General features: G+C 38.1%; 1 protein-coding gene across 1 annotated transcript; it reads left to right on the forward strand.

Moving 5' to 3' along the window:
* Positions 1 to 16,011: 16,011 nt before the first annotated feature.
* On the forward strand, positions 16,012 to 20,129 carry LOC136224003 (galactoside 2-alpha-L-fucosyltransferase-like). Its single transcript, XM_066012204.1, has 5 exons — positions 16,012 to 16,104; positions 16,345 to 16,561; positions 17,633 to 17,725; positions 17,833 to 17,922; positions 18,034 to 20,129. The coding sequence occupies exons 2-5, from the start codon at positions 16,363 to 16,365 to the stop codon at positions 19,542 to 19,544; spliced, it is 1,893 nt and encodes a 630-aa protein (XP_065868276.1). The 5' UTR covers positions 16,012 to 16,104; positions 16,345 to 16,362; the 3' UTR covers positions 19,545 to 20,129.
* The last annotated feature ends 5,426 nt before the right edge of the window (positions 20,130 to 25,555 follow it).

A 25,555-nucleotide genomic window follows, 5' to 3' on the forward strand; every position in this document is an offset into this window, starting at 1 on the left:
TATCGCTCTATTGTATCGCGCGCTTGACAAGTGCGACACAACAGATGAGTAGCTTGTGTCGCTCTCAAGAGCGATGCAAAGTTTTTGTGTCGCATAAAAGTGCGACACAACAACCTGAAAAAGTGCGACACAAGTAAGCATTTCTGTACTAATGAACAAACTGTTGTGCTCTATAATTACTAATTGTGGTTATGCAAAAAAAAAAAGAGGCAGAGAAAAGAAAAAAAAGGAAAAAAAAGGAGAAAAGAATAAATAAGTTACAGACATTTGCATGTCCTTGTTCGTTTACTGTTTTAGTTTCTTTTGTTTATGTTCTCATTAGTTTTCATGATTATCTCGAATTGTTTTCTAGATATTCATGTGAGATTATGAGTTTGTCGTCTTGTGTGTTAACCTCGTACTTGTAAATATGCAGTTTTACTTTTGTTTTGGCCTAGTTTGTACTATTTTACTACTCTCGGATCCCCTAAAAATTTTTCCCCCTTTCTTTTCCAACCCACGAGCCGAACCTACGTTACACCCTTGTTAAGTCCCTTTGATTTTCTGCTCGAATTCATACTATGTGGTGGAGGTTCGATTGATTGGCAAGCCTATGGTAACTACATTCTATGATTGTGACTTGAGTGAATCCTATAAAATGAATTATAAGCCTAAACACAAGAGTGCATAGAGTGATCACGTGAGGGTGTTGTTGCTTCTAGTTCTTGTTTTACACATTACGTGTGATGTTGTTGAGACGTTTTTTGGGAGTTAGAAGTATTCTAAAATTCGAAAGATTCTTCATTTGGATGATTGGTAGTCAATGTCTTTATAACGCTTGGGGGGGTTAGGAACGAATGATAAGACAACCTAAGAGTATGCGGAGCTAATACCATGATCTGGTATGCTTGAGGGCAAGCATTGAGCAAGTGTGAGGTGTTTGATGAGTGCATACTTCAACAATAAATAATCCCACTTTTTTGCTTTATAATTATCATGTTTTGTCATTTTTGCGGGCTTTATTGCTTGTTTTTGGTATCTTCGTCTCTACAGGCCAATGGTGACTAAAGGGAGATAAATTGGGCCTAATTTGGGTCGAGCTGATGTCGGTTCGTGATCCGGAGCTGATTGGGCAAAAAGTGGTCTGAGTCGGAGTTAGTCTTGCACAAGACTAAGGCAGTTACGGGCTGGCAGTTTCCTACTCCGAATAGGATTACTTTCCTGATCCGGATTGGACGATTTGAGAACAAGATTTTCAACTAAAGCCCAAATTTGTAGGAGACTAATGAGGATGCAATTAATTTCAAAATGGAAGGAGGATTCTAGAGCTAATTTGAAGGGATTTAGTTCCTTACATTTAGGAATCGTGATAGACTTAAGAACACCAGAGTTCCAAGTTTGAACATCAGTTTTTACATTTTATTTTTCAAGTAGAAAAACATATACGTTTCATGGCTGTTCGGAGCTAACTTCTTCATTTCAGTTAAGGGTTAATTCAAGGGAGATTTTCCCCGTTATCGTGAGACTATTGTATTTCCTTTTTCTCAACTTATTAAGCCGTTTATTTGTTCATCGTGTTTAGAGAATTATTCGCAATTGATTATTTGTTCTATGAATGATAACTGCAGGTTGTTTGTCGAATCGAATAATCATAAGGCTGATTTGGTTTATTAGAGTTTCACCTAAGACAACCAAACAAAGTAGCTATTGACTATTTGAACCAAGCTAGTTTCGTGTTTGGAAGAACGGACTCAAGTTTGACAAACCTGAGTTTGTATTCCGCGTGACATTAACACGAATCAAGATGGGTTTATCTGAGTCAAATGAACAGATAAGTTAGTTTATAATCATCGACGCTGAGAGACGATCAACTAAGATCAGGTTCTTCTATTTCTTAAGCTGTCAATAAATTAAACCTTAGGCGCTGAGATAGGGTTGTTTATTGATTAGGAACAAGTTATTTGTCGTGCTTAACTAGTTCACTATTAAGGAAGAACACGTCAAACTGACCCGGCAATACATGAGAATATAATTTTATCTGTCAATGATCGTTAACGTATAAATTATCCCGCGATTCCCCTTAACTGAATTCATCAAAATATTATTCACAAATCGTCATTAATTCTTGTTTTGTTTTGTTATGATCTTTTGCCTGTTACCTTTAAATTTACTAAGCTTCACAATTCTAAACCCCCATTTAATTATTTTGTTAGGTCGTAAGAGTTTGAGTCAATATTATTCCCTTGTGTTCGACCTCTACTTGCTCTATTACAATTTATTCGTTTAGGAAAAGTTGGGATTATTTTTTGTGGATTCGGCACTCACCAAGGCACTCGAGGCAATTTTACCTGCTAGGCCGTCGAGTCAGTTGACAGACATGGAGCTGGATGAGTGTGAGGAAACTACTCTCCATGATGTTAATAAGGAGGAAGAGATGAGAAGGAAGCAGCAAGCTCATCAGGAGGCATATGACGATGATGATGACATGCCTAATGGCGCACAAAGGGTTCAGTGTGTTCAGCAATGATTCCAAACAATGCATTGATCTTGTAATTTTATCACTTTTACAATTTTAGAAATAGCACTTGTAATATATCCTTTTTTGGATCCGAAATTTATGAAAATTTGAAAATTTTGATATTATAGGCTCTTTTTAAAATGATTTGAAAGTTTTGTTGATTTAAATTTGAGTAATTGGTCAATTATTATTATTAGGTATAAAATTTATCTATAAAATATATAAAAATAAATAAATTATTAATAGGAGCACTTAAAATCGTCCCTACAGCTAACGCGTCAAATTTAGAATTACTATAGAGGATGAATTTCGTCGCTAATTTGTAAGTATGATCTTATTTGGCGACAGATTTAGAGTTTGATGTGTAAATTTCGTCATGTAAATGTTTATCGCAAAACTTTTGCCGCGTGAAATTTTGTCGTTAAAGATCTAATGTGACATTTTTTGTTGACGTGGCAGGTGATGTGGAGGATGACATGTTGCACCGTTAGTGCTATATCATCAGTCTTTTAGATTAGGGCATTTTTGCTGTAATTTGAAAAATATAAGGATATATTTGTATGTTTATTTGATATAGGGGTAAATGTGTCAAAACGGACAAATACAATGGTAAATATGTGTATTAACCCTTTAGATAATGAGAATATGAGTGAGGAGTAGACCTGTCCATGGGCCGGACTGAACCGGGCTCGGGCAGAGTCTACCGGACTTTTATGTAAAAATGTCCAGTCCAAACCCAATCCAGCTTTCTATTAAGTTAGCCGGGTTAGGCTCGGGTTTAAAAATCAAATCACAAGTCCAACCTATATAAACCCATCCAAAAATATATACATAATTTTTAATTATAAAAAATAAAATTTATACTTAAAATTAAATGTTTCATATATATATATATTCTACCAAAAAAATGTTTCATATATAAATACATAAATTAATAATCAATATTAACAGACGGATCGAGCTAGATCGGTTCGTGTTAGTTTAAAGTCCCAATTAAATGAGGGATCATTTGTGTAATTTGTATTAATTAGGGACTCTTTTATGTAATTTGTAAATATATTAAATAAAAAAAGGAAAAGTCAAAAATATTAAATTAGGGTGGCATCGAATTCGGTGCCACCCACAAGTGTTGAATTCATTGCCAGTAAGTTGCTGGCAATGTCCCCTCTTTGGCATGCCAAAGAGGGAAGATAATAGTATATATATATAATTTGGATATGAGGGAGAAAAAATATTAGAATTTGTGAGGGAGTGCAAGAAGAAGTGAGGTGAGATTTCTCAATTTAAGTTTGCCAAAGTTGAGATGAGAGCTTTATTTTGAGAGTTAGTAATTTGAGGGTAGTCTAATCATTTCGGGGGAGAGACAAAATAGTAAGCTAATTATTTTGGGGTATTTTCAGGAAACACCTGAGTGCTACTATTTTGGTTTTATCTCATTGTAACTCTAGAAAATTTCTAGAGAACACCCTCTTTGTACGCCTACTATTTTATAGTGGAAGAATTTACTCTCAAACTTGTTCATGGACGTAGTCTGTTAAAATTATCGGTCTCATTTTTAATGATTATTTTGCTCGTCAATATTTTTACGGAATAATTTTTCCGCGTTATTCCCAACAACTGGTATCAGAGCCTAGTCAACATGGAGGCAAAATTGACAAGCAAAATGGTCAGTCTAAATGGCTCAAACTACCACATATGGATAAGAAAAATGAAGGATCTCCTATATGTGACGAAGATGCATCTTCCGGTGTTCGGGACAGACAAGCCCGACAGCACGTCGGATGGAGACTGGGGTTTCGAGCATGAGCAAGTCTGCGGATTTATCCGACAGTTTGTTGACGATAATGTGTATAATCACATTGCTGGCGAAACTCATGCACGAACGTTGTGGAATAAGCTCGAAGATTTGTACGCCTCAAAGACCGGCAACAACAAATTATTTTATTTGACCAAGTTGATTCAATTGAAATATCGAGACGGTACTTCTCTCGCAGACCACTTGAACGAGTTCCAAGGGATCGTGGATCAACTTTCCAGTATGGGGCTTAAAATTGAAAATGAGCTCACTGCTTTACTTACACTGGCTTCCTTACCGGAGTCATGGGAGACTCTAAGAATTCACTTTCAAATTCAGCACCAGATGGCAAAATTTCCATGGAGTTTGTCAAAAGTGGAATTTTAAATGAAGAGATGCGGCGCAGGATGCAAGGAGCCTCTACACCACAATCAGATGTTCTGGTTGTAAATTCTAGAGGAAGGAGCGAAGCTAGAGGATCCAAAGATAGAGGCAAGAGCAGGGGAAAATCCAACAAGTATGCCAATGTTGAATGCCATCACTGCAAGAAAAAAGGCCACATCAGAAGATTCTGCAGGAAGCTCAAGCAAGAGAAAAGCAAAGGCAAGGAAGAGAAGAGAGATGACAGTACCGACGATGAACAAACAAATGTTGTTGCCGAGTTTAATATTGTCTACGATGTTGATATTGTCAATCTTGTGACCCAGGAGACTAGTTGGGTGATTGATAGTGGTGCTACTATTCATGCCACGCCTCGAAGGGAATTTTTCTCATCTTACACACCAGGAGATTTTGGTGTTGTAAGGATGGGAAATGACAACTTCTCCAAAGTTGTGGGAAAAGGTGACGTTCACCTAGAAGCTGAGAATGGCATGAAGTTAGTATTGAAAGATGTCAGGCATGTTCCAGATATGCGCTTGAAGCGCTTGAATCTGATCTCCGTAGACAAGCTTGATGAAGAAGGCTTCTGTAATACCTTCCGCAATGGCCAATGGAAGCTCACCAAAGGTTCGATGGTGGTTGCAAGAGGCAGAAAATATTCAAGGTTGTATCTTATACAGACAAAGCTCTCCCAAGAAGCGATCAACGCAGTGGAGAATGAAAACGCAATTGAATTGTGGCATAGACGCCTCGTACACATGCCCGAGAAAGGCATGAAAAAATTGGCCAAGAAAAATATTCTGACTGGATTGGATCATGTTAATTTAAATAAATGTGGTAACTGTCTGGCCGGAAAACAAAACAGAGTTGCTTTCAAGAGTTCCTCTCCTTCTAGAGTGGAAAATATATTAGATCTGGTACACTCAGATCTATGTGGTCCATTTCCAAAGTCACTTGGTGGTGCTCATTATTTTGTGACTTTCATAGATGACCACTCTAGAAAAACATGGGTATACACTCTAAAATCAAAAGATCAAGTCTTGTATGTTTTCAAGCATTTTGTAGCCCAGGTTGAGAGACAAACTGGCAAGAAGCTGAAGTGCATTCGGACAGACAATGATGGAGAGTACACTGGTCCATTTAATGTGTACTGTAAGGAGCATGGTATTCGACATCAACAAATCCCTCAAAAAACACCGCAGTTGAATGGGTTGGCTGAAAGGATGAACAGAACTTTAATGGAGAGAGTCAGATGCTTACTTTCACATTCAAAGTTGCCAAAGGAGTTCTGGGGTGAAGCTCTAGTCACAACAGCTTATATTCTGAATCGTTCACCATGTGTCCCGCTAGATTATGATGTTCCAAAAAAGGTGTGGTCTGGAAAAGACTGTTCCTACAAACATCTACGAGTGTTCGGTTGTAAAGCTTTTGTCCACATTCCCATGGATGAAAGATCAAAGCTTGATGTCAAAACCAAAGAGTGCATATTTATTGGTTATGGCCAAGATGAATTTGGCTATAAGTTCTTTGATCCAGTCCAGAAGAAGTTAATCAGAAGCCGTGATGCGGTTTTTATGGAAGACCAGACAATTGAAGACATTGAGAAGTCTGGAAAAGATGCTTTCGGACCTGAAACTAGCTCACCAAGCCTTCAGTTAGTGCCTCCAACAACCGTGCCAAGACAGGTTGGAGAAGAAATTCAAATTGATCAACCAGAGATAGTTGCTTAAGACGCTCCCATTCAGAATGAACCAGTTGATGCTGATGAAGAAGTTCACCATCAACCACCAGTTGCAGAACGTTCCCCAGTTCGAACAAGATCCGGTAGAGCCGTTCAACGTTCTACCAGATATTCTCTGAATGATTATGTCCTAGTGACTGACGGGGGAGAACCAGAAAGCTTTGAAGAAGCCATGGATGATGAACATAAGCAAAAGTGGACCGAGGCCATACAAGATGAGATGAAATCCTTGCATGAGAATAAAACTTTTGAGCTGATGAAGTTACCTAAAGGCAAGAAGGCTTTGAAGAACAGATGGGTGTTCCGAATCAAGAACGAAGAAGCTAGCTCACAGCCAAGATTCAAAGCCAGACTGGTTGTGAAGGGATACAGTCAAAGAAAAGGCATCGACTTTGACGAGATTTTCTCACCGGTGGTGAAGATGACATCCATTCGTACTGTGCTGGGGTTAGCAGTAAGTCAGAACCTGGAGGTTGAGCAAATGGATGTGAAGACTGCCTTCCTACATGGCGATTTGGAAGAAGAAATATACATGGAGCAGCCAGAGGGTTTTAAGAAGAAAGGAAAAGAGGATTATGTTTGCAAGCTAAAGAAGAGTCTCTACGGCTTAAAGCAGGCACCAAGGCAGTGGTACAAGAAGTTCGAGTCAGTTATGAGGGAGCAAGGCTACAAGAAGACTACTTCAGATCACTGCGTCTTCGTTCAAAAATTCTCTGATGATGATTTCATTATTTTATTGCTCTATGTGGATGATATGTTGATTGTTGGCAGGAACATCTCCAGAATTAACAATCTGAAGAAACAGTTGAGCAAGTCTTTTGCTATGAAAGACTTGGGGCCAGCAAAACAAATTCTTGGCATGAGAATTATTCGAGACAGAAGCGCCAAGAAGATATGGTTGTCGCAGGAGAAGTACATTGAGAAAGTACTTCAAAGGTTTAATATGGATAAATCTAAAATGGTTAGTTGTCCTCTTGCTAATCATTTTAAACTCAGTTCCAAGCAGAGCCCTTCTGCTGAGAAAGAGAAGGAAGAAATGAGCAAAGTTCCATATGCTTCAGCAGTCGGAAGTCTAATGTACGCCATGGTATGCACACGACCGGATATTGCACATGCAGTTGGTGTCGTGACTAGATTCCTTTCAAATCCAGGAAAGGAACATTGGGAAGCTGTTAAATGGATATTCAGGTATCTTCGCGGTACTTCAAAAATGTGTTTATGTTTTGGAGATACCGAACTCGTGCTAGTTAGCTACACAGATGCGGATATGGCTGGTGATACTGACACAAGGAAGTCTACATCATGTTACCTGATTACATTTGCAGGGGGAGCTGTGTCATGGCAGTCAAGACTACAGAAGTATGTTGCACTTTCCACAACTGAAGCAGAATTCATTGCAGCAACAGAAGCGTGTAAAGAGTTGTTATGGATGAAGAAGTTCTTTAACGAACTTGGCTTCCGTTAGGAAAAATATCAGTTATTTTGTGACAGTCAGAGTGCTATTCACCTTGGAAAGAATTCCTCTTTCCATTCCAGATCAAAGCATATTGATGTCAGATATCATTGGATCAGGGATGTCTTAGAGATACAATTATTACAGCTTGAGAAGATCCATACAGATGAAAATGGATCAGATATGTTAACGAAGATCTTACTAAGGGAGAAGTTCGAATACTGTTGAATGGCTGCAGGAATTACGATACCCTCATGTAATCGGGAGGGGAAGAATTGTTAGTTTAAAGTCCCAATTAAATGAGGGATCATTTGTATAATTTGTATTAATTAGGGACTCTTTTATGTAATTTGTAAATATATTAAAAAAAAGGAAAAGTCAAAAATATTAAATTAGGGTGGCACCGAATTCGGTGCCACCCACAAGTGTTGAATTCATTGCCGGCAAGTTGCTGGCAATGTCCCCTCTTTGGCATGCCAAAGAGGGAAGATAATAGTATATATATATAATTTGGATATGAGGGAGAAAAAATATTAGAATTTGTGAGGGAGTGCAAGAAGAAGTGAGGTGAGATTTCTCAATTTAAGTTTGCCAAAGTTGAGATGAGAGCTTTATTTTGAGAGTTAGTAATTTGAGGGTAGTCTAATCATTTCGGGGGAGAGACAAAATAGTAAGTTAATTATTTTGGGGTATTTTCGGGAAACACCTGAGTGCTACTATTTTGGTTTTATCTCATTGTAACTCTAGAAAGTTTCTAGAGAACACCCTCTTTGTACGCTTGCTATTTTATAGTGGAAGAATTTACTCTCAAACTTGTTCGTGGACGTAGTCTGTTAAAATTATCGGTCTCATTTTTAATGATTATTTTGCTCGTCAATATTTTTACGGAATAATTTTTCCGCATTATTCCCAACAGTTCGTGCTATTTTTTGTTTTAAGTCTTGTGAATGTTTGGGAGAGAAAAAAAAAAGCAAGTGAAGTAGCTGTTAGAGATAATATTCTAATTATCTCTGTAAATAGATTCCTATCTAGTTAGAGTTTCAATCTGTCTATATTCCTAGCAGGTAGAGTTTCAATACGACTATACTTATGTATTGTATTCCTATACAAACTATTATTGGCTCACTATAAATACAAGGCCTCTGAGCCAGAATCAGCAAGTTGATTCAAACCATTCATTGTGTCATTATTTATCTCTCTATCTCCATAATTCTCCCTTTATCAAATCATTCATTCAACATGGTATCAGTAGTATCCACTTCCGCATCCTCCGAATCCTCTGATCATCCTCAATCACCCACTTATTCACAATTCAAAGCCGCTGCCCTAGCATCCGCCTCCGCCGCTGCCGCCGCCGCTACTGTCGGTGTCGCCGCAGTCCAACTCGAACCCGCCGACGCATCTAACTCCGCCGCTGCCGGAAACACAAGCGACGCCTACGGAGGGTCGTTTGCGACTGAGGGATGGAGATTTACCTCGCCTTTTATCACCGGCGAGTCTGTGTTCTTCGCCGCGCCAACACCCGCGACAGCCGCACCTCAATTGCAGACCGTCGGCGACACCTTCCCACCGGAGGTTCGCGCGGCCCTTGAAGCGTATCAGGCGGCTAACGCAAGGGCGACACAAGCCCAGTCGCGTCCTCCACCCACCGTCGCGGTAACCATATCGGTGCAACCTCCGAACCCTAACGCACAGTCGCCGCCCGCAGCGTTAGTTGCACCATTAACCGCGGCTGCCGCTGTCCAGACGCGTCCTCCGCCGGCGTCCTTTGCGCAACCCGCGCCTCCTCCAGCGTTTGAAAAACATTTAGGGCAAACCGTGACACCAACGCCCTCTGTCAACGACACGGCAATCCTAGCCGCACTTGCAGCATATCAGGCGGCTATTCCACAGACACGGAATCAACAAGTTTCGGCTCAGCAACCATCTATTCAAGTGCAACAATCTGTGACACCTCCAACTCTTTTTTCTCCATCAGTTCTTACTGCCCTAGCAGCGTATCAGGCCGCTGAAGCCAGTAAAAGAAATCAGGTTATCTCTGAATCTCAGACTTCACCATTTTGTTACAATACTCAATTATCCCATGATCCCTCACCATCTTTCTTCTCAAATTCTTTTCACAACACTGTTGATGCACCGTCAACCAATGTTAGACACAACTTTATTTCCTCATCCATCCCTCATAATACAAACAATCATGTCCATCCAGAACCTATACCCACTCATGTTGAACAACCAAGACAACTACCCACAAACATCAATATTAACATCAAATTAACCCCGAATAATTACAAAGCATGGAGAATGTCCATGGAATCCACCCTTCAAACCTATCATCTTCTTCCTCACATTCTTAGTTCAACACCACCCCCACCCAAATTCATTCCTAGAACAGGTTTTGTGACATCAGCTGCGGATTTAATCATAAATCCATCTTTTATTCAATGGGATGATGTAGAAAATGTGGTTAGGACTTTGCTCCTAAATTCAATCACCGAAGAAGTGTTTTCTGAGATTGCATATCTCAAATTTTCACATGATATTTGGCTAGCATTAGAGGATGCCTACGGGCTCATTACAGGCAGCAAGCAGTTTCAGATGGGAGTTGAACTGCATGAACTTGAGCAAGGAGGAATGTCTGTTACGGCATATATGCAAAAAGTGAAATCCATCCTTGATGATCTGGCTGCCTCAGGGAATCCTTATCCTCGACATCTACTGCCGTCGGTTCTTTACAAAGGTTTGGCAAAAGAGTATCGCTCCACTATTCAGAATCTTGTAACTCAGCGCGGTACAAACATCAACTATCAAGAAATTTTGCACAACTTGAAGATAGTTGAGGGAATGATTCAATCGACCAGAAAGACAACTCTGCTTCAACCCGAAGGTGTATCAGCACATCGGGAGGCCAATGTATCCACCATGGAAATAATTCAAGCAAAGAAGCAGAATCCAAAGAAGAGAAGAAGTGGCAAGTGCTACAATTGTGGTGATCCAAGCCACTGGGCTGACAAGTGCAAAAGACCAAAGAACAATTCAAGAGCACAATACAATCCTGGACCACAAGCGCACATGGCATGGCAACAACCACCGAATCCATTCATGGGTCCTAATCAGCCGTGGTATCCAGACACAGGAGCAACCAATCACATGACGGTAAATCCAACTCAACTTCATCAATTGCAGCTGTATCCAGGATATTATACTGTTCAGTTTGGCAATGGTCAAGGTTTGCAAATTTCTCACTTTGGAAATTCAAATATCAATAATTTGAAAATTAATGATGCCCTACTTGTTCCCAAGCTTACCAAATCTTTATTATCTGTTCAAAAATTTACCCGTGACAATTCATGTTTCTTTGAATTTTGGCCTAACCATTTTCTTGTGAAGGACCAAACAACTGGGGAAATCCTGTTACGGGGCCCGAGTAAAGATGGGCTTTATGTGCTTACACCCACCCTGAAGGAGGCGCTAGTTGGAGAGAAGGTGTCTTTTGAAAGATGGCATGCACGGCTTGGACATTGTCAGAATCAGACAGTCAGCTCAGTTCTCAAAGGAAACAATCTATCCTCTTCAAAACCAGTTAGAAATTGCTCTTTTTGTCCATTAGGCAAGCTTGCTAGGAGCTCTTTGCCATCTATTAGTCGCTCTAGCACATTTACTTTTGAAAACTTACATCTGGATGTTTGGGGGCCAGCTCCAGTTATTTCTTGTCTTGGCCACCGTTACTTTTTAATAATCATTGATGAATTCACTAGATTTGGATGGGTTTTTTGTTTAAAGAATAAGAGTGATGTTTTTTCAACCTTCTGTGATTTTTATGCCATGATCTCTAATCAGTATAGTGCAAGGGTTAAGAACATTTACTCTGATCTCGGGGGGGAGTTTCAAAAACTACAACCTTTTTTCAAACGACATGGCATTATACACAAGATTGCATGCCCTCACACTCATGCACAAAACGGTATAGCTGAGAGAAAAATTAGACATGTCGTTGATACTTGCCTCACTTTGCTAGCCAATGCATCTTTACCTTTAAAATTTTGGAACTATGCCATGATACACAGCATTAGGCTAATTAACTACTTACCCACCAAAATCCTAAACAACAAGTCACCCTATTTCTTGTTCTACAAGAAACAGCCTGCCTATAAGGCCTTACGCATTTTTGGCAGTGGTATCTATCCCCTTCTTCGCCCATACAATCAGCACAAATTTGACTTTCGCTCCAAGCTATGTGTCTACCTTGGTCCATCAGAAAATCATTCTGGTGATATCTGTCTTGAATATACCACCGGACGCATATACATCTGCAAGTTTGTGCAGCACAATGAAGAAGTTTTTCCTGCATCAGCAATCACTGCATCATCACCTTCATCTAGCAACTCAGGGGTAAGCACATCGTGTCAACTACCATCTCTACTCGGCCCGTATCCAGGTACTTTCTCTAATCCCAACCCTATAGTATCTTCTTCTAACTTGGTTCCATACTCTCAACCTATCACACCTGTCCACTCTAGACCTCATCCTGGAACCCCAATTACTCCTCCCGACTCTGAAGCCACAAACAGTGCTCCTTTAGCACCACCTCAGTATCTGTCACCAGTGGTCACTGCTGCATCAAAACCTGTTCCTCAAAATGATCCTAACACACCAGTTGATGCTGTCATCACACCAGAAATACAGAATGTAGTACCTCATGAGGAGAACATCATGCCACAAACAGATTATCCTCCTCCTGAAACTGCACCACCTGCTCCTATTCCAACTGAAAGGCCCAGACCTCGCAATGCACCGCTAATTGGTCCACGACAACATTATATGCAACTTCGACAGTCATCTCTTCAGTCAAGAGGGAGGTTTGAGGGACTTTTAGCTACACATCCAAATGGCACAGTGGATCCTACATGCTTTAGTAAAGCCAACAAACAATCAGAATGGCGTACTGCAATGTCTGAAGAGATTCAAGCTCTTCTGGACAATGGCACATGGAAACTTGTACCGAGACCACATGATCAGCATGTCATCACCTCTAGGTGGCTCTTTCGTACAAAGAAGAAGTCTGATGGAACCATTGATCGTCACAAAGCTCGCTTGGTAGCAAGGGGATTCACTCAAAAAGCTGGGATTGACTACAAAGAAACATTCAGTCCAGTAATCAAAGCTACAACCATCAGGTCTGTATTTGCCATCGCAGCAACAAACAACTGGTTCATCAATCAGCTAGATGTCTCCAATGCATTTCTTCATGGAAACTTATCAGAAACCATATATATGGAACAACCGCAGGGCTTTCGGGACAGTGACCGACCAGATCATGTCTGCCTTCTCAAAAAGAGTCTCTATGGATTGAAGCAAGCACCGCGAGAATGGTTCACTCGCCTTCGAACATTCCTCCTCTCCCTTGGGTACAAAATGTCACAGGCTGACAACTCTTTGTTCATTAGACGTACCGATACTAAAAAGACTTACATTCTGTGCTATGTTGATGATATACTCATAACAGGAAACCACCCTGCACACATCACCAACACTATTGCAGCCATCGAACATGAGTTTCCCATTCGCAATCTTGGCAAGGCAGAATACTTTCTTGGAATTGAGATCCGATATGAGAAGGATGGCATTCACATGTGTCAAGCCAAGTATGTGGCTGACATCCTCGACAGAGTGAAGATGATTGACTCCAAGCCCACACTAACGCCCATGGCCACCACACCAACACTTTCAAAGGAGCTAGGCACCAGCTTAACCTCTGGAGATGAATATCGAAGCATTGTGGGGGCACTTCAATACTTAACATTCACTCGTCCTGAAATTGCATTTGCAGTTAACAAATTATGTCAGTTTCTGCACTGTCCAACTGATGAGCACTGGAAAGGAGTCAAGAGGGTTTTACGCTATATTCAGGGTACATCAGATTTTGGCATCGTCATGTCCGTCAAACCAATACAGCAAATCCATTGTTACTCAGATAGTGATTGGGGAGGGTGTCCTGATGATCGACGATCCACAAGTGCATTCTGTGTTTATCTTGGATCCAGTATTGTATCGTGGCAGACCCGCAAGCAACCCACAATAGCCAGATCCTCAACGGAAAGTGAATACAAAGCAGTAGCAAATGCCACTGCAGAACTACTATGGCTCAAATCTCTTCTCTCGGATCTTGGATTTCCATTACCCACTCAGGTTCAGTTATGGTGTGATAATGTTGGAGCAATTTATCTCACCTCAAATCCAGTGTTTCATGCTCGCACGAAACACATTGAGCTAGACTATTATTTTGTTCGTGAACAAGTTCACAGAGGATTTCTCAGTGTCAGATTTATTCCAACCGATGATCAGGTTGCAGACATACTCACCAAGCCGCTAGCTACGGCTCGCTTCACGATGCTACGCTCTCGCCTCTTTGTTCGTGCCCGCCATCGGCTTGAGGGGGGGTGTTAGAGATAATATTCTAATTATCTCTGTAAATAGATTCCTATCTAGTTAGAGTTTCAATCTGTCTATATTCCTAGCTAGGTAGAGTTTCAATACGACTATACTTATGTATTGTATTCCTATACAAACTATTATTGGCTCACTATAAATACAAGGCCTCTGAGCCAGAATCAGCAAGTTGATTCAAACCATTCATTGTGTCATTATTTATCTCTCTATCTCCATAATTCTCCCTTTATCAAATCATTCATTCAACAGTAGCAGTGATATTTTTATTTTATTTTTACCGATAATATCCTCAACTATAATGGTTTGCAAATCAAGCAAACCATACTTTAGTCTAAAAAGTTAAAAAGTTAATTTACTTATGCATTTTGTTAATCTCTTAAATTTGTTTAAAGTAACACGATTAACTCTCTAAGAACGTGACTAGATTTTATCAAATTAAAATATATATTATTTTAAGGAAATTTCAGGAGAGCCAATGGTTTGTAAACAAGTTCAGGAGAGTCAATAGTTTGTAAACAAATTCATAGACCAATAAATTACTTTAAACAAATTAAAGTGGTTAATATAAGTTACTTTAAGCAAGTTTATCAGCTAACAAGATATTATGTAAATTAAAAAATCCAATCATGTTCTATCATGTGGATTTAGTGAGTTAATCATATCACTTAAAACAAATTCAGAGGGACAATAAACCATTGTAAACAAGTTTATGGACCAATATACCACTTTAAACAAATTAAGGTGGCTAATAGTAATATGTTACTTAAAATAAATTTAATTCAGGATGTCAATCAACTTTTCTAGGCCAAGTTTACGAGGGCTCCCGATGTATTAAGTTTTTTTTTAATGTACAAAAATATATGTGGGTGTAAATTACATCTATGACAAATTGTACTTATTTTCACGATATAACTACTAAATTTCAAAACGTAACATGAAAGACAATCAACTTTACACTTTCTAATATTGTAGCTACTACACTTCAATTAATGCTTCAAAATGATTATTAACGATCTCAAAATGAAAATTCCAATAATTTATGATATTCTAAGCAACTTTAATTTTTCAAAATTTTCTTAGAGAAAACTCCAAAAATACTGATTTTGAAAAATAAAAAAAATGTGGTTTCATGGTAAATTTCAAAACGTAACATGAAAGACAATCAACTTTACACTTTTTAATATTATAGCTACTACACTTCGATTAATGCTTCAAAATGATTATTAACGATCTCAAAATGAAAATTCCAATAATTTATGATATTCTAAGCAACTTTAATTTTTCAAAATTTAAGCTCCAAAAATACTGATTTTGAAAAATAAAAAAAAATGTGGTTTCATGGTAAATGTTATTCTAAACAACTTTAATTCTTGAACATTTGCATTCGAGATCATTACTGGTCATTCTGAGGCATTAGTTAAAATTTAATGGCTATAATGTTAAAAAAATATAAAATATAGTAATTTTTATGTTATATTTTAAAGTTTAGTAGCGATAACGTGAAAATAAGTAACATTCAGTGGCCATGAGTGTAATTTACCCAAACATACGTTGGCCATATAGGAATCGACGGCGCAGATTCACTCAAGCGACGACTGTAAGATTGTGCTCAGGAAGCACGACCGCAGGTAATCACTTCCAAAGACAGACAATGAAATGATGGTAGACTTTTTTCATAACTATTTCTAATTCTTGTCTGAACTTAGACGGCGAATCAAAACTTAGCAACTTGACTAACTGTTGCTCTTCTCTTCTGCAGCTCCATCTTCGATTTCGATTCGAGGAAGGTAAATTCTCACTTGATCCTCTAAAAACCCATTTCAATCACTTAATTCTCATCTTCCAATTTGCATAATCTCTCTTGATTCTTCAACTTAGAAATTGAATTCAAAATCGTTCTGTGAGTGGAAAACCGATGAATTTTTGTTCAGGTTTTAAATGTTAAATGCTTCTTAGTTGAATCTGTAGCTTATGATTTTGAAAATGTGTATATAAACATATACTTATTGAGCTTTTAGTGATTACAGGTAGGTACTTATAGAACCATGGAAGTGATTGAAGAAGTGAACAAAGAAAGATTGAGATTCACATCCAAAGGATTCACATCAATCATGGTTGCATTTTTCATAGCTTTGCCAGTTTTACTTATTTTCTCAATGATGCCTAGAACCTCAAATTTTGATCTAACTGCAATCCTTGGCCTACAACAACTTCAGAATGCTACTACTACTGGATTAGGTTTGGGTGAGACTATTGCTTAATCATATAGCTTGATTGATTTCCAATTATGTTTTCACATTGTCTAATTTCATTGCAATTTACGCATTTTAGTTGATGAAATGGTTAACATTATGTTGTAGTTCATGAAATTTGTTGGTTTTTCATCATTATGCAAGTATGAATAGCCATCAACTTTGATTGCTTAGTGATATCAGAATATCGGAATCTTCTTTGTAAACTGCTTCTGGTGATCTGAGAACACAGCACACGGTCGGACAGGAGCTGGAGTCCGGTAAACCCTCTATGATGCTTAAGTCAGTGAGGTATCTAGAAAGAATACCAACTTGAAAGTAATTTAGTAGGAGAGAAGAAGTGAATATTTAGTCACATACGTGTGTCTCTAACTTCCGAGCTTTTTATAGGAAACGTTACTTGCAAGTGGGCTTGTGTTATATACACGTGTCAGCTCCTTATTGGCTTCGGACCCTATTATTCTGTTCCGAAATACATGTGAGGTTGGGGAGCGTGTCTTTGGAGTCCAGCCTTCTCATTAGTCCACGTGTCTCCATGTGAAAGGATAATAGAACTATGGTTGGCTTGATCCCGATTACAAGGTACGTAGGCAGTCATGTCCTTATGGTGCAGCCGATTCAGATGACCCAATTTGTTCGTCCAAACTTTGAGTTTTTTCAAATTATGAACGAGGTGGAGAATTGTGGAGAACAAACTAATTTTAGTATGTTCTACTAGGAAAAGGATTATACTTTTAGGTCTACTTAAGGTAGAGTTGTTTACTTATTTAGTTCGGCTGAGAGTTTTTGGAGTTCATGCTATTGAGATATGCATCTGTACGACATTTTGGGTGTAATCGGGTCTCATGGATTTGAGAGTTAGAGACTTGGGTAAAGGACATGATTTCCTTACTGTTGCACCAACTTGTGATCACTAATGAAGGCAAATTAGCTGAAGCACGTAAATCTCTTGTTCTTGTAATTGCACGTCTAATTTCTTGTTCCGTCTGACACTTATAAGGGCTGTTTTGTTCTTCATTTGCTAATATGTAGTCCTTCTTTTTGTTTCCTATTGCAAAGTCAGATTCAAGTTATGAGTCATCCCAGCCTAGTAGCATACTACCAGATGTACAAGTCCTTAATGACTCTGTACCTGAAAGATTTGGCAACACGTCAGGTTCGAGAAATGAATTCGTCTGTTCGAATATTGAAGAAATTCGTTATGGCAATCTGTTCTTCTTTTGTTTATTTACTTGAGCTTCATGTTTTTATCCAAATTGTCAGATTCAAAATATGAGCCTTCTCAACCAACCGGCGTGCCAGACGGGGAACTGCTTGACCGAACTTTAGCTCCTAGAATTGACAAACTATCAGGTTTAAGAACTGAAACATGTTTTTGAATTTTCATTTCAGTTAGATGCTAAAGTGGCATTCATACTGTTCTTTATATTTATAGCTAATTTATGTTTTCCCCCGAATTCACAGCTTCGAAAGACGAGTTCTTTGAGCCAACGAGCATGCAGAACGAGGACCTGCTTACTGAAGCTCCGCCTCCGCCTCCGCCTCTCTCGAATGGTGAAAAATCGGGTTCAGGAGATAACTCCTTTCAATCTACTAGCATTGCTGATGATACATTGCTTGATGGACTAATCACTTCTGGATTTGATGAAGGATCTTGCTTAAGCAGGTATGAATCTGTCCGTTACCGCAGAATCTCACCCCATAAACCATCCCCCTTTCTCCTTGAGAAACTACGTAAGTATGAAAAGCTTCATGCACGTTGCGGACCGCATACCAAATTGTATGCGAAAACCGTAAAGGGACTTGTAGAGAACCATATAAGCAGCCCCTCTGTGTGTAAATATGTCATATGGAGGCCTGTGAATGGCTTGGGAAACAGAATGATTAGCATGATTTCATCATTCCTTTATGCACTCCTCACAAATCGGGTCTTTCTCGTTTACGAGGGGACGGACATGGCTAATCTGTTCTGCGAACCATTCCCGAATACATCCTGGTTACTGCCTATGGACTTTCCCCTTAAGAACCAAGTCCATAGATCAGAAAAGTATAGCATAAGCAAATCCGCGGAGTCAAAACGATCTTTTGTACATCTTACTCTTCAAAAACATGATTCTCTAGATAAGAGATACTTCTTCTGTGATCAAGGGCAAGCTCTTATCCGAAAAGTCCCTTGGGTAGCTCTCTTATCAGAACAATATTTCGCCCCTTCTTTTTTCGTGATGCCGTCTTTCGAGAAAGAAGTAAGCAGAATGTTCCCTAACAAAGAAACTGTCTTCCATCACTTGGGTAGATATCTTTTCAGTCCTTCGAATCACGTTTGGCAGCAGCTAATCACGAAGTTCTACGATGCATACTTAGCCAAGGCGGATGTAAAGATTGGTCTCCAAATAAGAGTATTTCATGCTAATGCTAAAATGTTCAACATCACTATGGATCAGATATTAGCATGTAATTCAAAGGCAAAACTTATACCAGAAATAGACACAAAAACATCTTCATCTTCGAAGACTCGAAAATCATCGAAAGCAATTTTAGTTACATCTTTGTATTCGGAGTTCTACAAGAACTTAAGTGATACATATTCGGGTAAATTGACTGCGGCAGGGGAAGTCATTTCGGTATACCAACCGAGTCATGAAGGCTATCAACACCGGGGAGATAACGTGCACAATATGAAGGCATGGGCTGAAATGTATCTCCTGAGTTTGTGTGATGTGTTGGTGACTAGTTCCTGGTCTACTTTCGGCTATGTAGCTCAAGGTCTTGGAGGTTTGAAACCATGGATTTTGCATCGGCATGGGAAGGGAACGTACCAGCCTTGTAAACGAGCCATGTCAATGGAGCCTTGTTTCCATTATCCTTCCAGTTATGATTGCAAGTCAGAGAACAAAATTAATGCTGGTGCTGTTGTTCCGTATATAAGGAAATGCGAGGATAGAGAATCCGGAGTGAAGTTGTTTGATCGACATTGAGAAGCATTACATGTTTTTCGTTCTTTAGGCCCCGAAAAGTACATGTTTTTCGTTCTTTAGGCCCCGAAAAGTATTGAAGTCTTCACAATTCAAGTGGTTCTCTAGCTGAACTGAAGCTGAAAAGAGAACATAAACGGAGTGTTTAGTGCTTGAACTACCTAGCTTCCGCCACGTGGCTCGAGGTCCTTAAGGATGGGAAGGAACTATGGATTTTACGGGGTCGGGGTCGGGTTGGTTGTCAAATTTTAAGCTGATGCAGATACTGTAAGCGACCTACATTGAGCCTTGTTTCAATAACAAGATCAGAAGGTTGGTGTTTGAGTCCTTGAGATCGTGGAGTTCTCTCTTAACGAGCTCTAAATGATTCGAAGATCGTGGAGTTCTCTCTTAACGAGCTTTAAACAATTCCGAGATAGTGAAGTTCTCCAATTGAAGAACAGGAAATTGAAGTCTGCATTTAAGTTATAGTTTGTATTATATCAAGATTTGATTTTTATTACTTGTATATTGAGCATGATTCTGCTTCATGGTTTACCTTTGTCCCATTTCAAATTTTGTACATAAAAATATACAACATTTTGGTGATCTCTCATTAAAGTGTACATCTAGTAATTGCAAGGCAAGGTTGTAAAAAACACTAGGCGCTAGTCGGGCAGACAGGGGCCTCAAGGATTAATCGGGATTAGTCGGAATTAATCGGGGATTAATCAGATTTGTATTTTTGTATTTTTGTATTTGTTAATCAACAATTTATTATATAAATTCAATTAAAATATATATTATACGGTAAATTCTATGGTTACTATGTTGAAAAAAAAAGTAATCATACTTTGTTTTAGTATCCAATAGTAATTGGACATGTGTTAATAAAAATAAGGTTAATTAAAATTAATAAAAAAGGTAACCTGCTATAGCAGGTAATATTTAATTATGGAAATTTTAAAGATTATTAATTACAAGGTAAATAATATATGAGTCCCTATATTTTAATCTAATCACTATTTAATCATTATATGTTAATAATACACTATTCAATCCTTAATTTTAGCTCAATTCAACAGTTTAGTCCCTTAAAAAAAAAAAGGGCGGCCCGATCGCATTACGCGTCCCCGCTGAGCGAGGGTCCGGGGAGGGGTCCCACCACAAGGGTGTATTGGGGGCAAGCCTTCCCTTGCCAATTGGCAAGAGGCCGCTCCTAAGACTCAATTCAACAGTTTAGTCCCTTATAGAGGGATTAATCCGTTCAATAATTTAAAAATTTAAGTGACAAAACTGTTGATCAAAATAAAAAATAAGAAGTAAACAATATATTATTAAAATACGAGAACTCAACAATATGTTAGATATTTAACATATGGACTTATAAAATAAAAAATTTACGTAAAACTCTATTTTCACAAGGTTTGTAAATTTGTTTCTCCTAAAATAAAAAAGTTACCTAAATTTAGCAAAACTATACGTAAATTATATCTAAAAAATATATTTACGCAAAGGTTTTACGTAAAACTCTAATTTTCACAAGGTTTGTGGATTTTTTTCTCATAAAATAACAAGGTTACGTAAATTTAGTCAAACCTTACGTAAATTATGTCTAAAAATAAAAGATTTACGTAAAATTCATAGGTTTTACGTAAAACTCTATTTTCACAAGGTTTGTGAATTTTTTTCTCCTAAAATAAAAAGGTTACGTAAATTTAGTCAAACTATACGTAAATTATATCTAAAAATAAAATATTTACGTAAAGTTCAAAGGTTTTACGTAAAACTCTAATTTTCACAATGTTTGTGGATTTTTTCTCCTAAAATGACAAGGTTACGTAAATTTAGTCAAACATTACGTAAATTATGTCTAAAAATAAATGATTTACGTAAAATTCATAGGTTTTACGTAAAACTCTATTTTCACAAGGTTTGTGAATTTTTTTATCCTAAAATAAAAAGGTTACGTAAATTTAGTCAAACTATACGTAAATTATATCTAAAAATAAATTATTTACGTAAAGTTCAAAGGTTTTACATAAAACTCTAATTTTCACAATGTTTGTGGATTTTTTCTCCTAAAATAACAAGGTTACGTAAATTTAGTCAAACCTTGCGTAAATTATGTCTAAAAATAAAAGATTTGCGTAAACTTCGTAGGTTTTACGTAAAACTCTATTTTCACAAGGTTTGTGAATTTTTTTCTCCTAAAATAAAAAAGGTTACATAAATTTAGTCAAACTATACGTAAATTATATCTAAAAATAAAATATTTACGTAAAGTTCAAAGGTTTTACCTAAAACTCTAATTTTCACAATGTTTGTGGATTTTTTCTTCTAAAGTAAAAGGGTTACGTAAATTTAGTCAAATCTTACGTAAATTATGTCTAAAAATAAGAGATTTACGTAAAATTCATAGGTTTTATGTAAAACTCTATTTTCACAAGGTTTGTGAATTTTTTTCTCCTAAAATAAAAAGTTACGTAAATTTAGTCACACTATACGTAAATTATATCTAAAAATAAAATATTTACGTAAAGTTCAAATGTTTTACGTAAAACTCTAATTTTCACAATGTTTGTGGATTTTTTCTCCTAAAGTAAAAGGGTTACGTAAATTTAGTCAAACCTTACGTAAATTATGTCTAAAAATAAAAGATTTACGTAAAATTCATAGGTTTTACGTAAAACTCTATTTTCACAAGGTTTGTGAATTTTTTTATCCTAAAATAAAAATGTTACGTAAATTTAGTCAAACTATACGTAAATTATATCTAAAAATAAATTATTTACGTAAAGTTCAAAGGTTTTACGTAAAACTCTAATTTTCACAATGTTTGTGGATTTTTTCTCCTAAAATAACAAGGTTACGTAAATTATGTCTAAAAATAAAAGATTTGCGTAAACTTCATAGGTTTTACGTAAAACTCTATTTTCACAAGGTTTGTGAATTTTTTTCTCCTAAAATAAAAAAGGTTACGTAAATTTAGTCAAACTATACATAAATTATATCTAAAAATAAAATATTTACGTAAAGTCCAAAGGTGTTACGTATAACTCTAATTTTCACAATGTTTGTGGATTTTTTCTTCTAAAGTAAAAGGGTTACGTAAATTTAGTCAAATCTTACGTAAATTATGTCTAAAAATAAGAGATTTACGTAAAATTCATAGGTTTTACGTAAAACTCTATTTTCACAAGGTTTGTGAATTTTTTTCTCCTAAAATAAAAAGTTACGTAAATTTAGTCAAACTATACATAAATTATATCTAAAAATAAAATATTTACGTAAAGTTTAAATGTTTTACATAAAACTCTAATTTTCACAATGTTTGTGGATTTTTTCTCCTAAAATGACAAGGTTACGTAAATTTAGTCAAACCTTACGTAAATTATGTCTAAAAATAAAATATTTACGTAAAATTCATAGGTTTTACGTAAATTATATCTAAAAATAAAAGATTTACGTAAAGTTCAAAGGTTTTACGTAAACCTCATATAAGGGAGATAGGAATGATTAAGGCTGTGAACTCACTTGCTTAGTCGATTAGCAGAACGGCCCAACATATACCTTGCAAATTGGGACCCTAGACAGGCACGATAGGGTTCACAATAGCACCCATGGATGACTTTGATGTCGTATTGGGGTTGGAGTTTCTGAAACAAAGTTTCGCAGTACCCAGGGCGTCAGCAAGTTGCCTTTTGTTCAGGAACCAGGATCCGTGCGTCATACCGATAACGATGAGCACAATCCGAGAGAAGAAGTGCATTTCAGCAATACAGTTCAAGAAGGGTATAAAGAGGGGGGAACAATCGTCTATAGTTTTCCCTAAAGGTGACGACTCAGAAGGTAGTGTCATCGTCCCTCGAATACTGGAAGGAGTGATAAGGGAGTTCTGAGACGTCATGCCAGAGACGTTGCCACAAACATTACCTCCACAACGAGATGTTGATCATGTTATAGACCTACTGCCAGGTACGAAGGCTCCAGCAAAAGCACCATATCGAATGGCTCCCCCTGAATTAGCAAAATTGAGGAAACAATTAGATGAATTATTGGAGGCAGGTTTCATCCAGCCATCGAAGGCCCCATATGGCGCCCCAGTACTGTTCCAGAAGAAAGCAGATGGAAGTCTGCGGTTGTATGTTGATTATCGAGCACTCAATAAGATTACTGTGCGCAAAAAATATCCAATTCCTGTAATATCGGACTTGTTCGATCAGCTCAGTGGAGCCAAATACTTCACTAAGCTGGATCTATGCTTTGGGTATTACCAAGTCAGAGTAAAGGATGAGGATGTAACAAAAACTGCTTGTGTAACTCGGTATGGGTCCTTCGAATATCTTGTTATGCCTTTTGGACTAACAAACGCTCCGGCAACTTTTTGTACTTTAATGAACCAGGTATTCAGGGACTATCTTGACAAATTTGTGGTGGTCTACCTAGATGACATCGTCATATACAATTCCACCCTCAATGAGCATCAGGAGCACTTGCAACTAGTTTTTCAGAAACTACGGGAGAATCAACTTTTCATCAAGTTATCCAAATGTGCATTTGATCAGACGAGCATCAAATTCCTTGGCCACGTTATTGAGGAAGGGCGGATAAGCATGGACAAGGGCAAAGTACGGGCTATAGTTGACTGAAAAACCCCTATGAGTACAACATAATTGAGATCCTTCTTGGGACTGGCTAACTATTATCGGAAGTTCATTAAAAGTTACTCAGAGACAGTTGTCGACCTTACTGATCTACTGAAGAAAGACAACAAGTGGGAGTGGACGGACCAATGTCAAAAATCCTTCGAAAATTTAGAACAAGATGTCACTGCAGACCCTGTGTTAGCCATCCTGGATATGAGCAAGCCATTCGAAGTTCACACTGACGCATCAGATTTTGCCTTAGAAGGAGTCATAATGCAAGAGGGTCGAGCGATAGCTTTTGAAAGCAGGAAGCTCAAAAATGCAGAACGACGATATTCCACACATGAGAAATAGCTACTAACAGTCGTGCATTATCTGCGAGTATGGCGCCACTATTTGTTGGGATCCAAGTTCATCTGTCTTGATGCTCCTCATAAGATTCGTCACTTTTTCCTCCATATCAGTCAATAGAATCAAATCCCCAGCCATATGTTGAGGCTTGTGGTTCCTGTTCATTGGGAATCCTAGAGATGAGCCCTCCTTCACTTTGATGAAGAAGAACTTTTCGTCCCAGAGATGGACATTTGACATCTTATCACTAAACGGCGAATAGCCTCTAAATTTAACAAAGGTTATGAAAGATTCGGTTTTACGTTTTGAGGGCTTATGGAGAGATCGGAAGACTCGGGGAGCAAGGGTTGCCCAAAGGTTGGAAGCTAAGAAACAATCTAACGCCACGTCTAACCAACTGTTCGGATGCAGCTGGCTAACCGTGATCCCAAAGAAATCGAGGATATCTCCTATCACTCGGGGAAAAGGAAGACATAAGCCCCTTTCGACATGGCTCCTATACACAGAAAGAAATCCTCTAGGGGGACAGGCGGGTCGCTAATGGGCATCCGCCAATACGATCTCGTAGTTTTTCATCCACGGATAACGATCCGCCAAGTTAGCAAGATCCGTGGGACTCATGCGAGATGAAGTGATCTCCGCACGAGGCCCCTTTTTCCTAGTTGGGGTTGAAGAAGAATCCTCCATCCCAGAAACAGTTCTTAGGTTTATCACCGGAGCAACAGGGGCTACCGTGGCGGAAGAGTTCTGGGTTTATGTAAATCCAAAACAACGATTCCTACGCTCCCTCACAGTATTACGTAATTCCAATAAATCGCAACTCGGAGTACTCTCGGAAGAGTTTGTACTCTCAGAAGAAGTTAAACTGAGCGAATACTCAAAGGAAGTAGTTAAATTGAAGAGTTCGGTAGTAGAGCCGGAGGAAGAACTCATAAAATCAAGATGACAGCAAAAACGAACGGAATGGAAAGATCAACTTACATGAAAAGTCGAAAGCTTCAGGTACTCGAAGGTCTTGACACAGGGAGAGCTCTG

This window comes from Euphorbia lathyris, chromosome 3 (genome assembly GCF_963576675.1).
Source record: "Euphorbia lathyris chromosome 3, ddEupLath1.1, whole genome shotgun sequence".
NCBI lineage: Eukaryota > Viridiplantae > Streptophyta > Magnoliopsida > Malpighiales > Euphorbiaceae > Euphorbia > Euphorbia lathyris.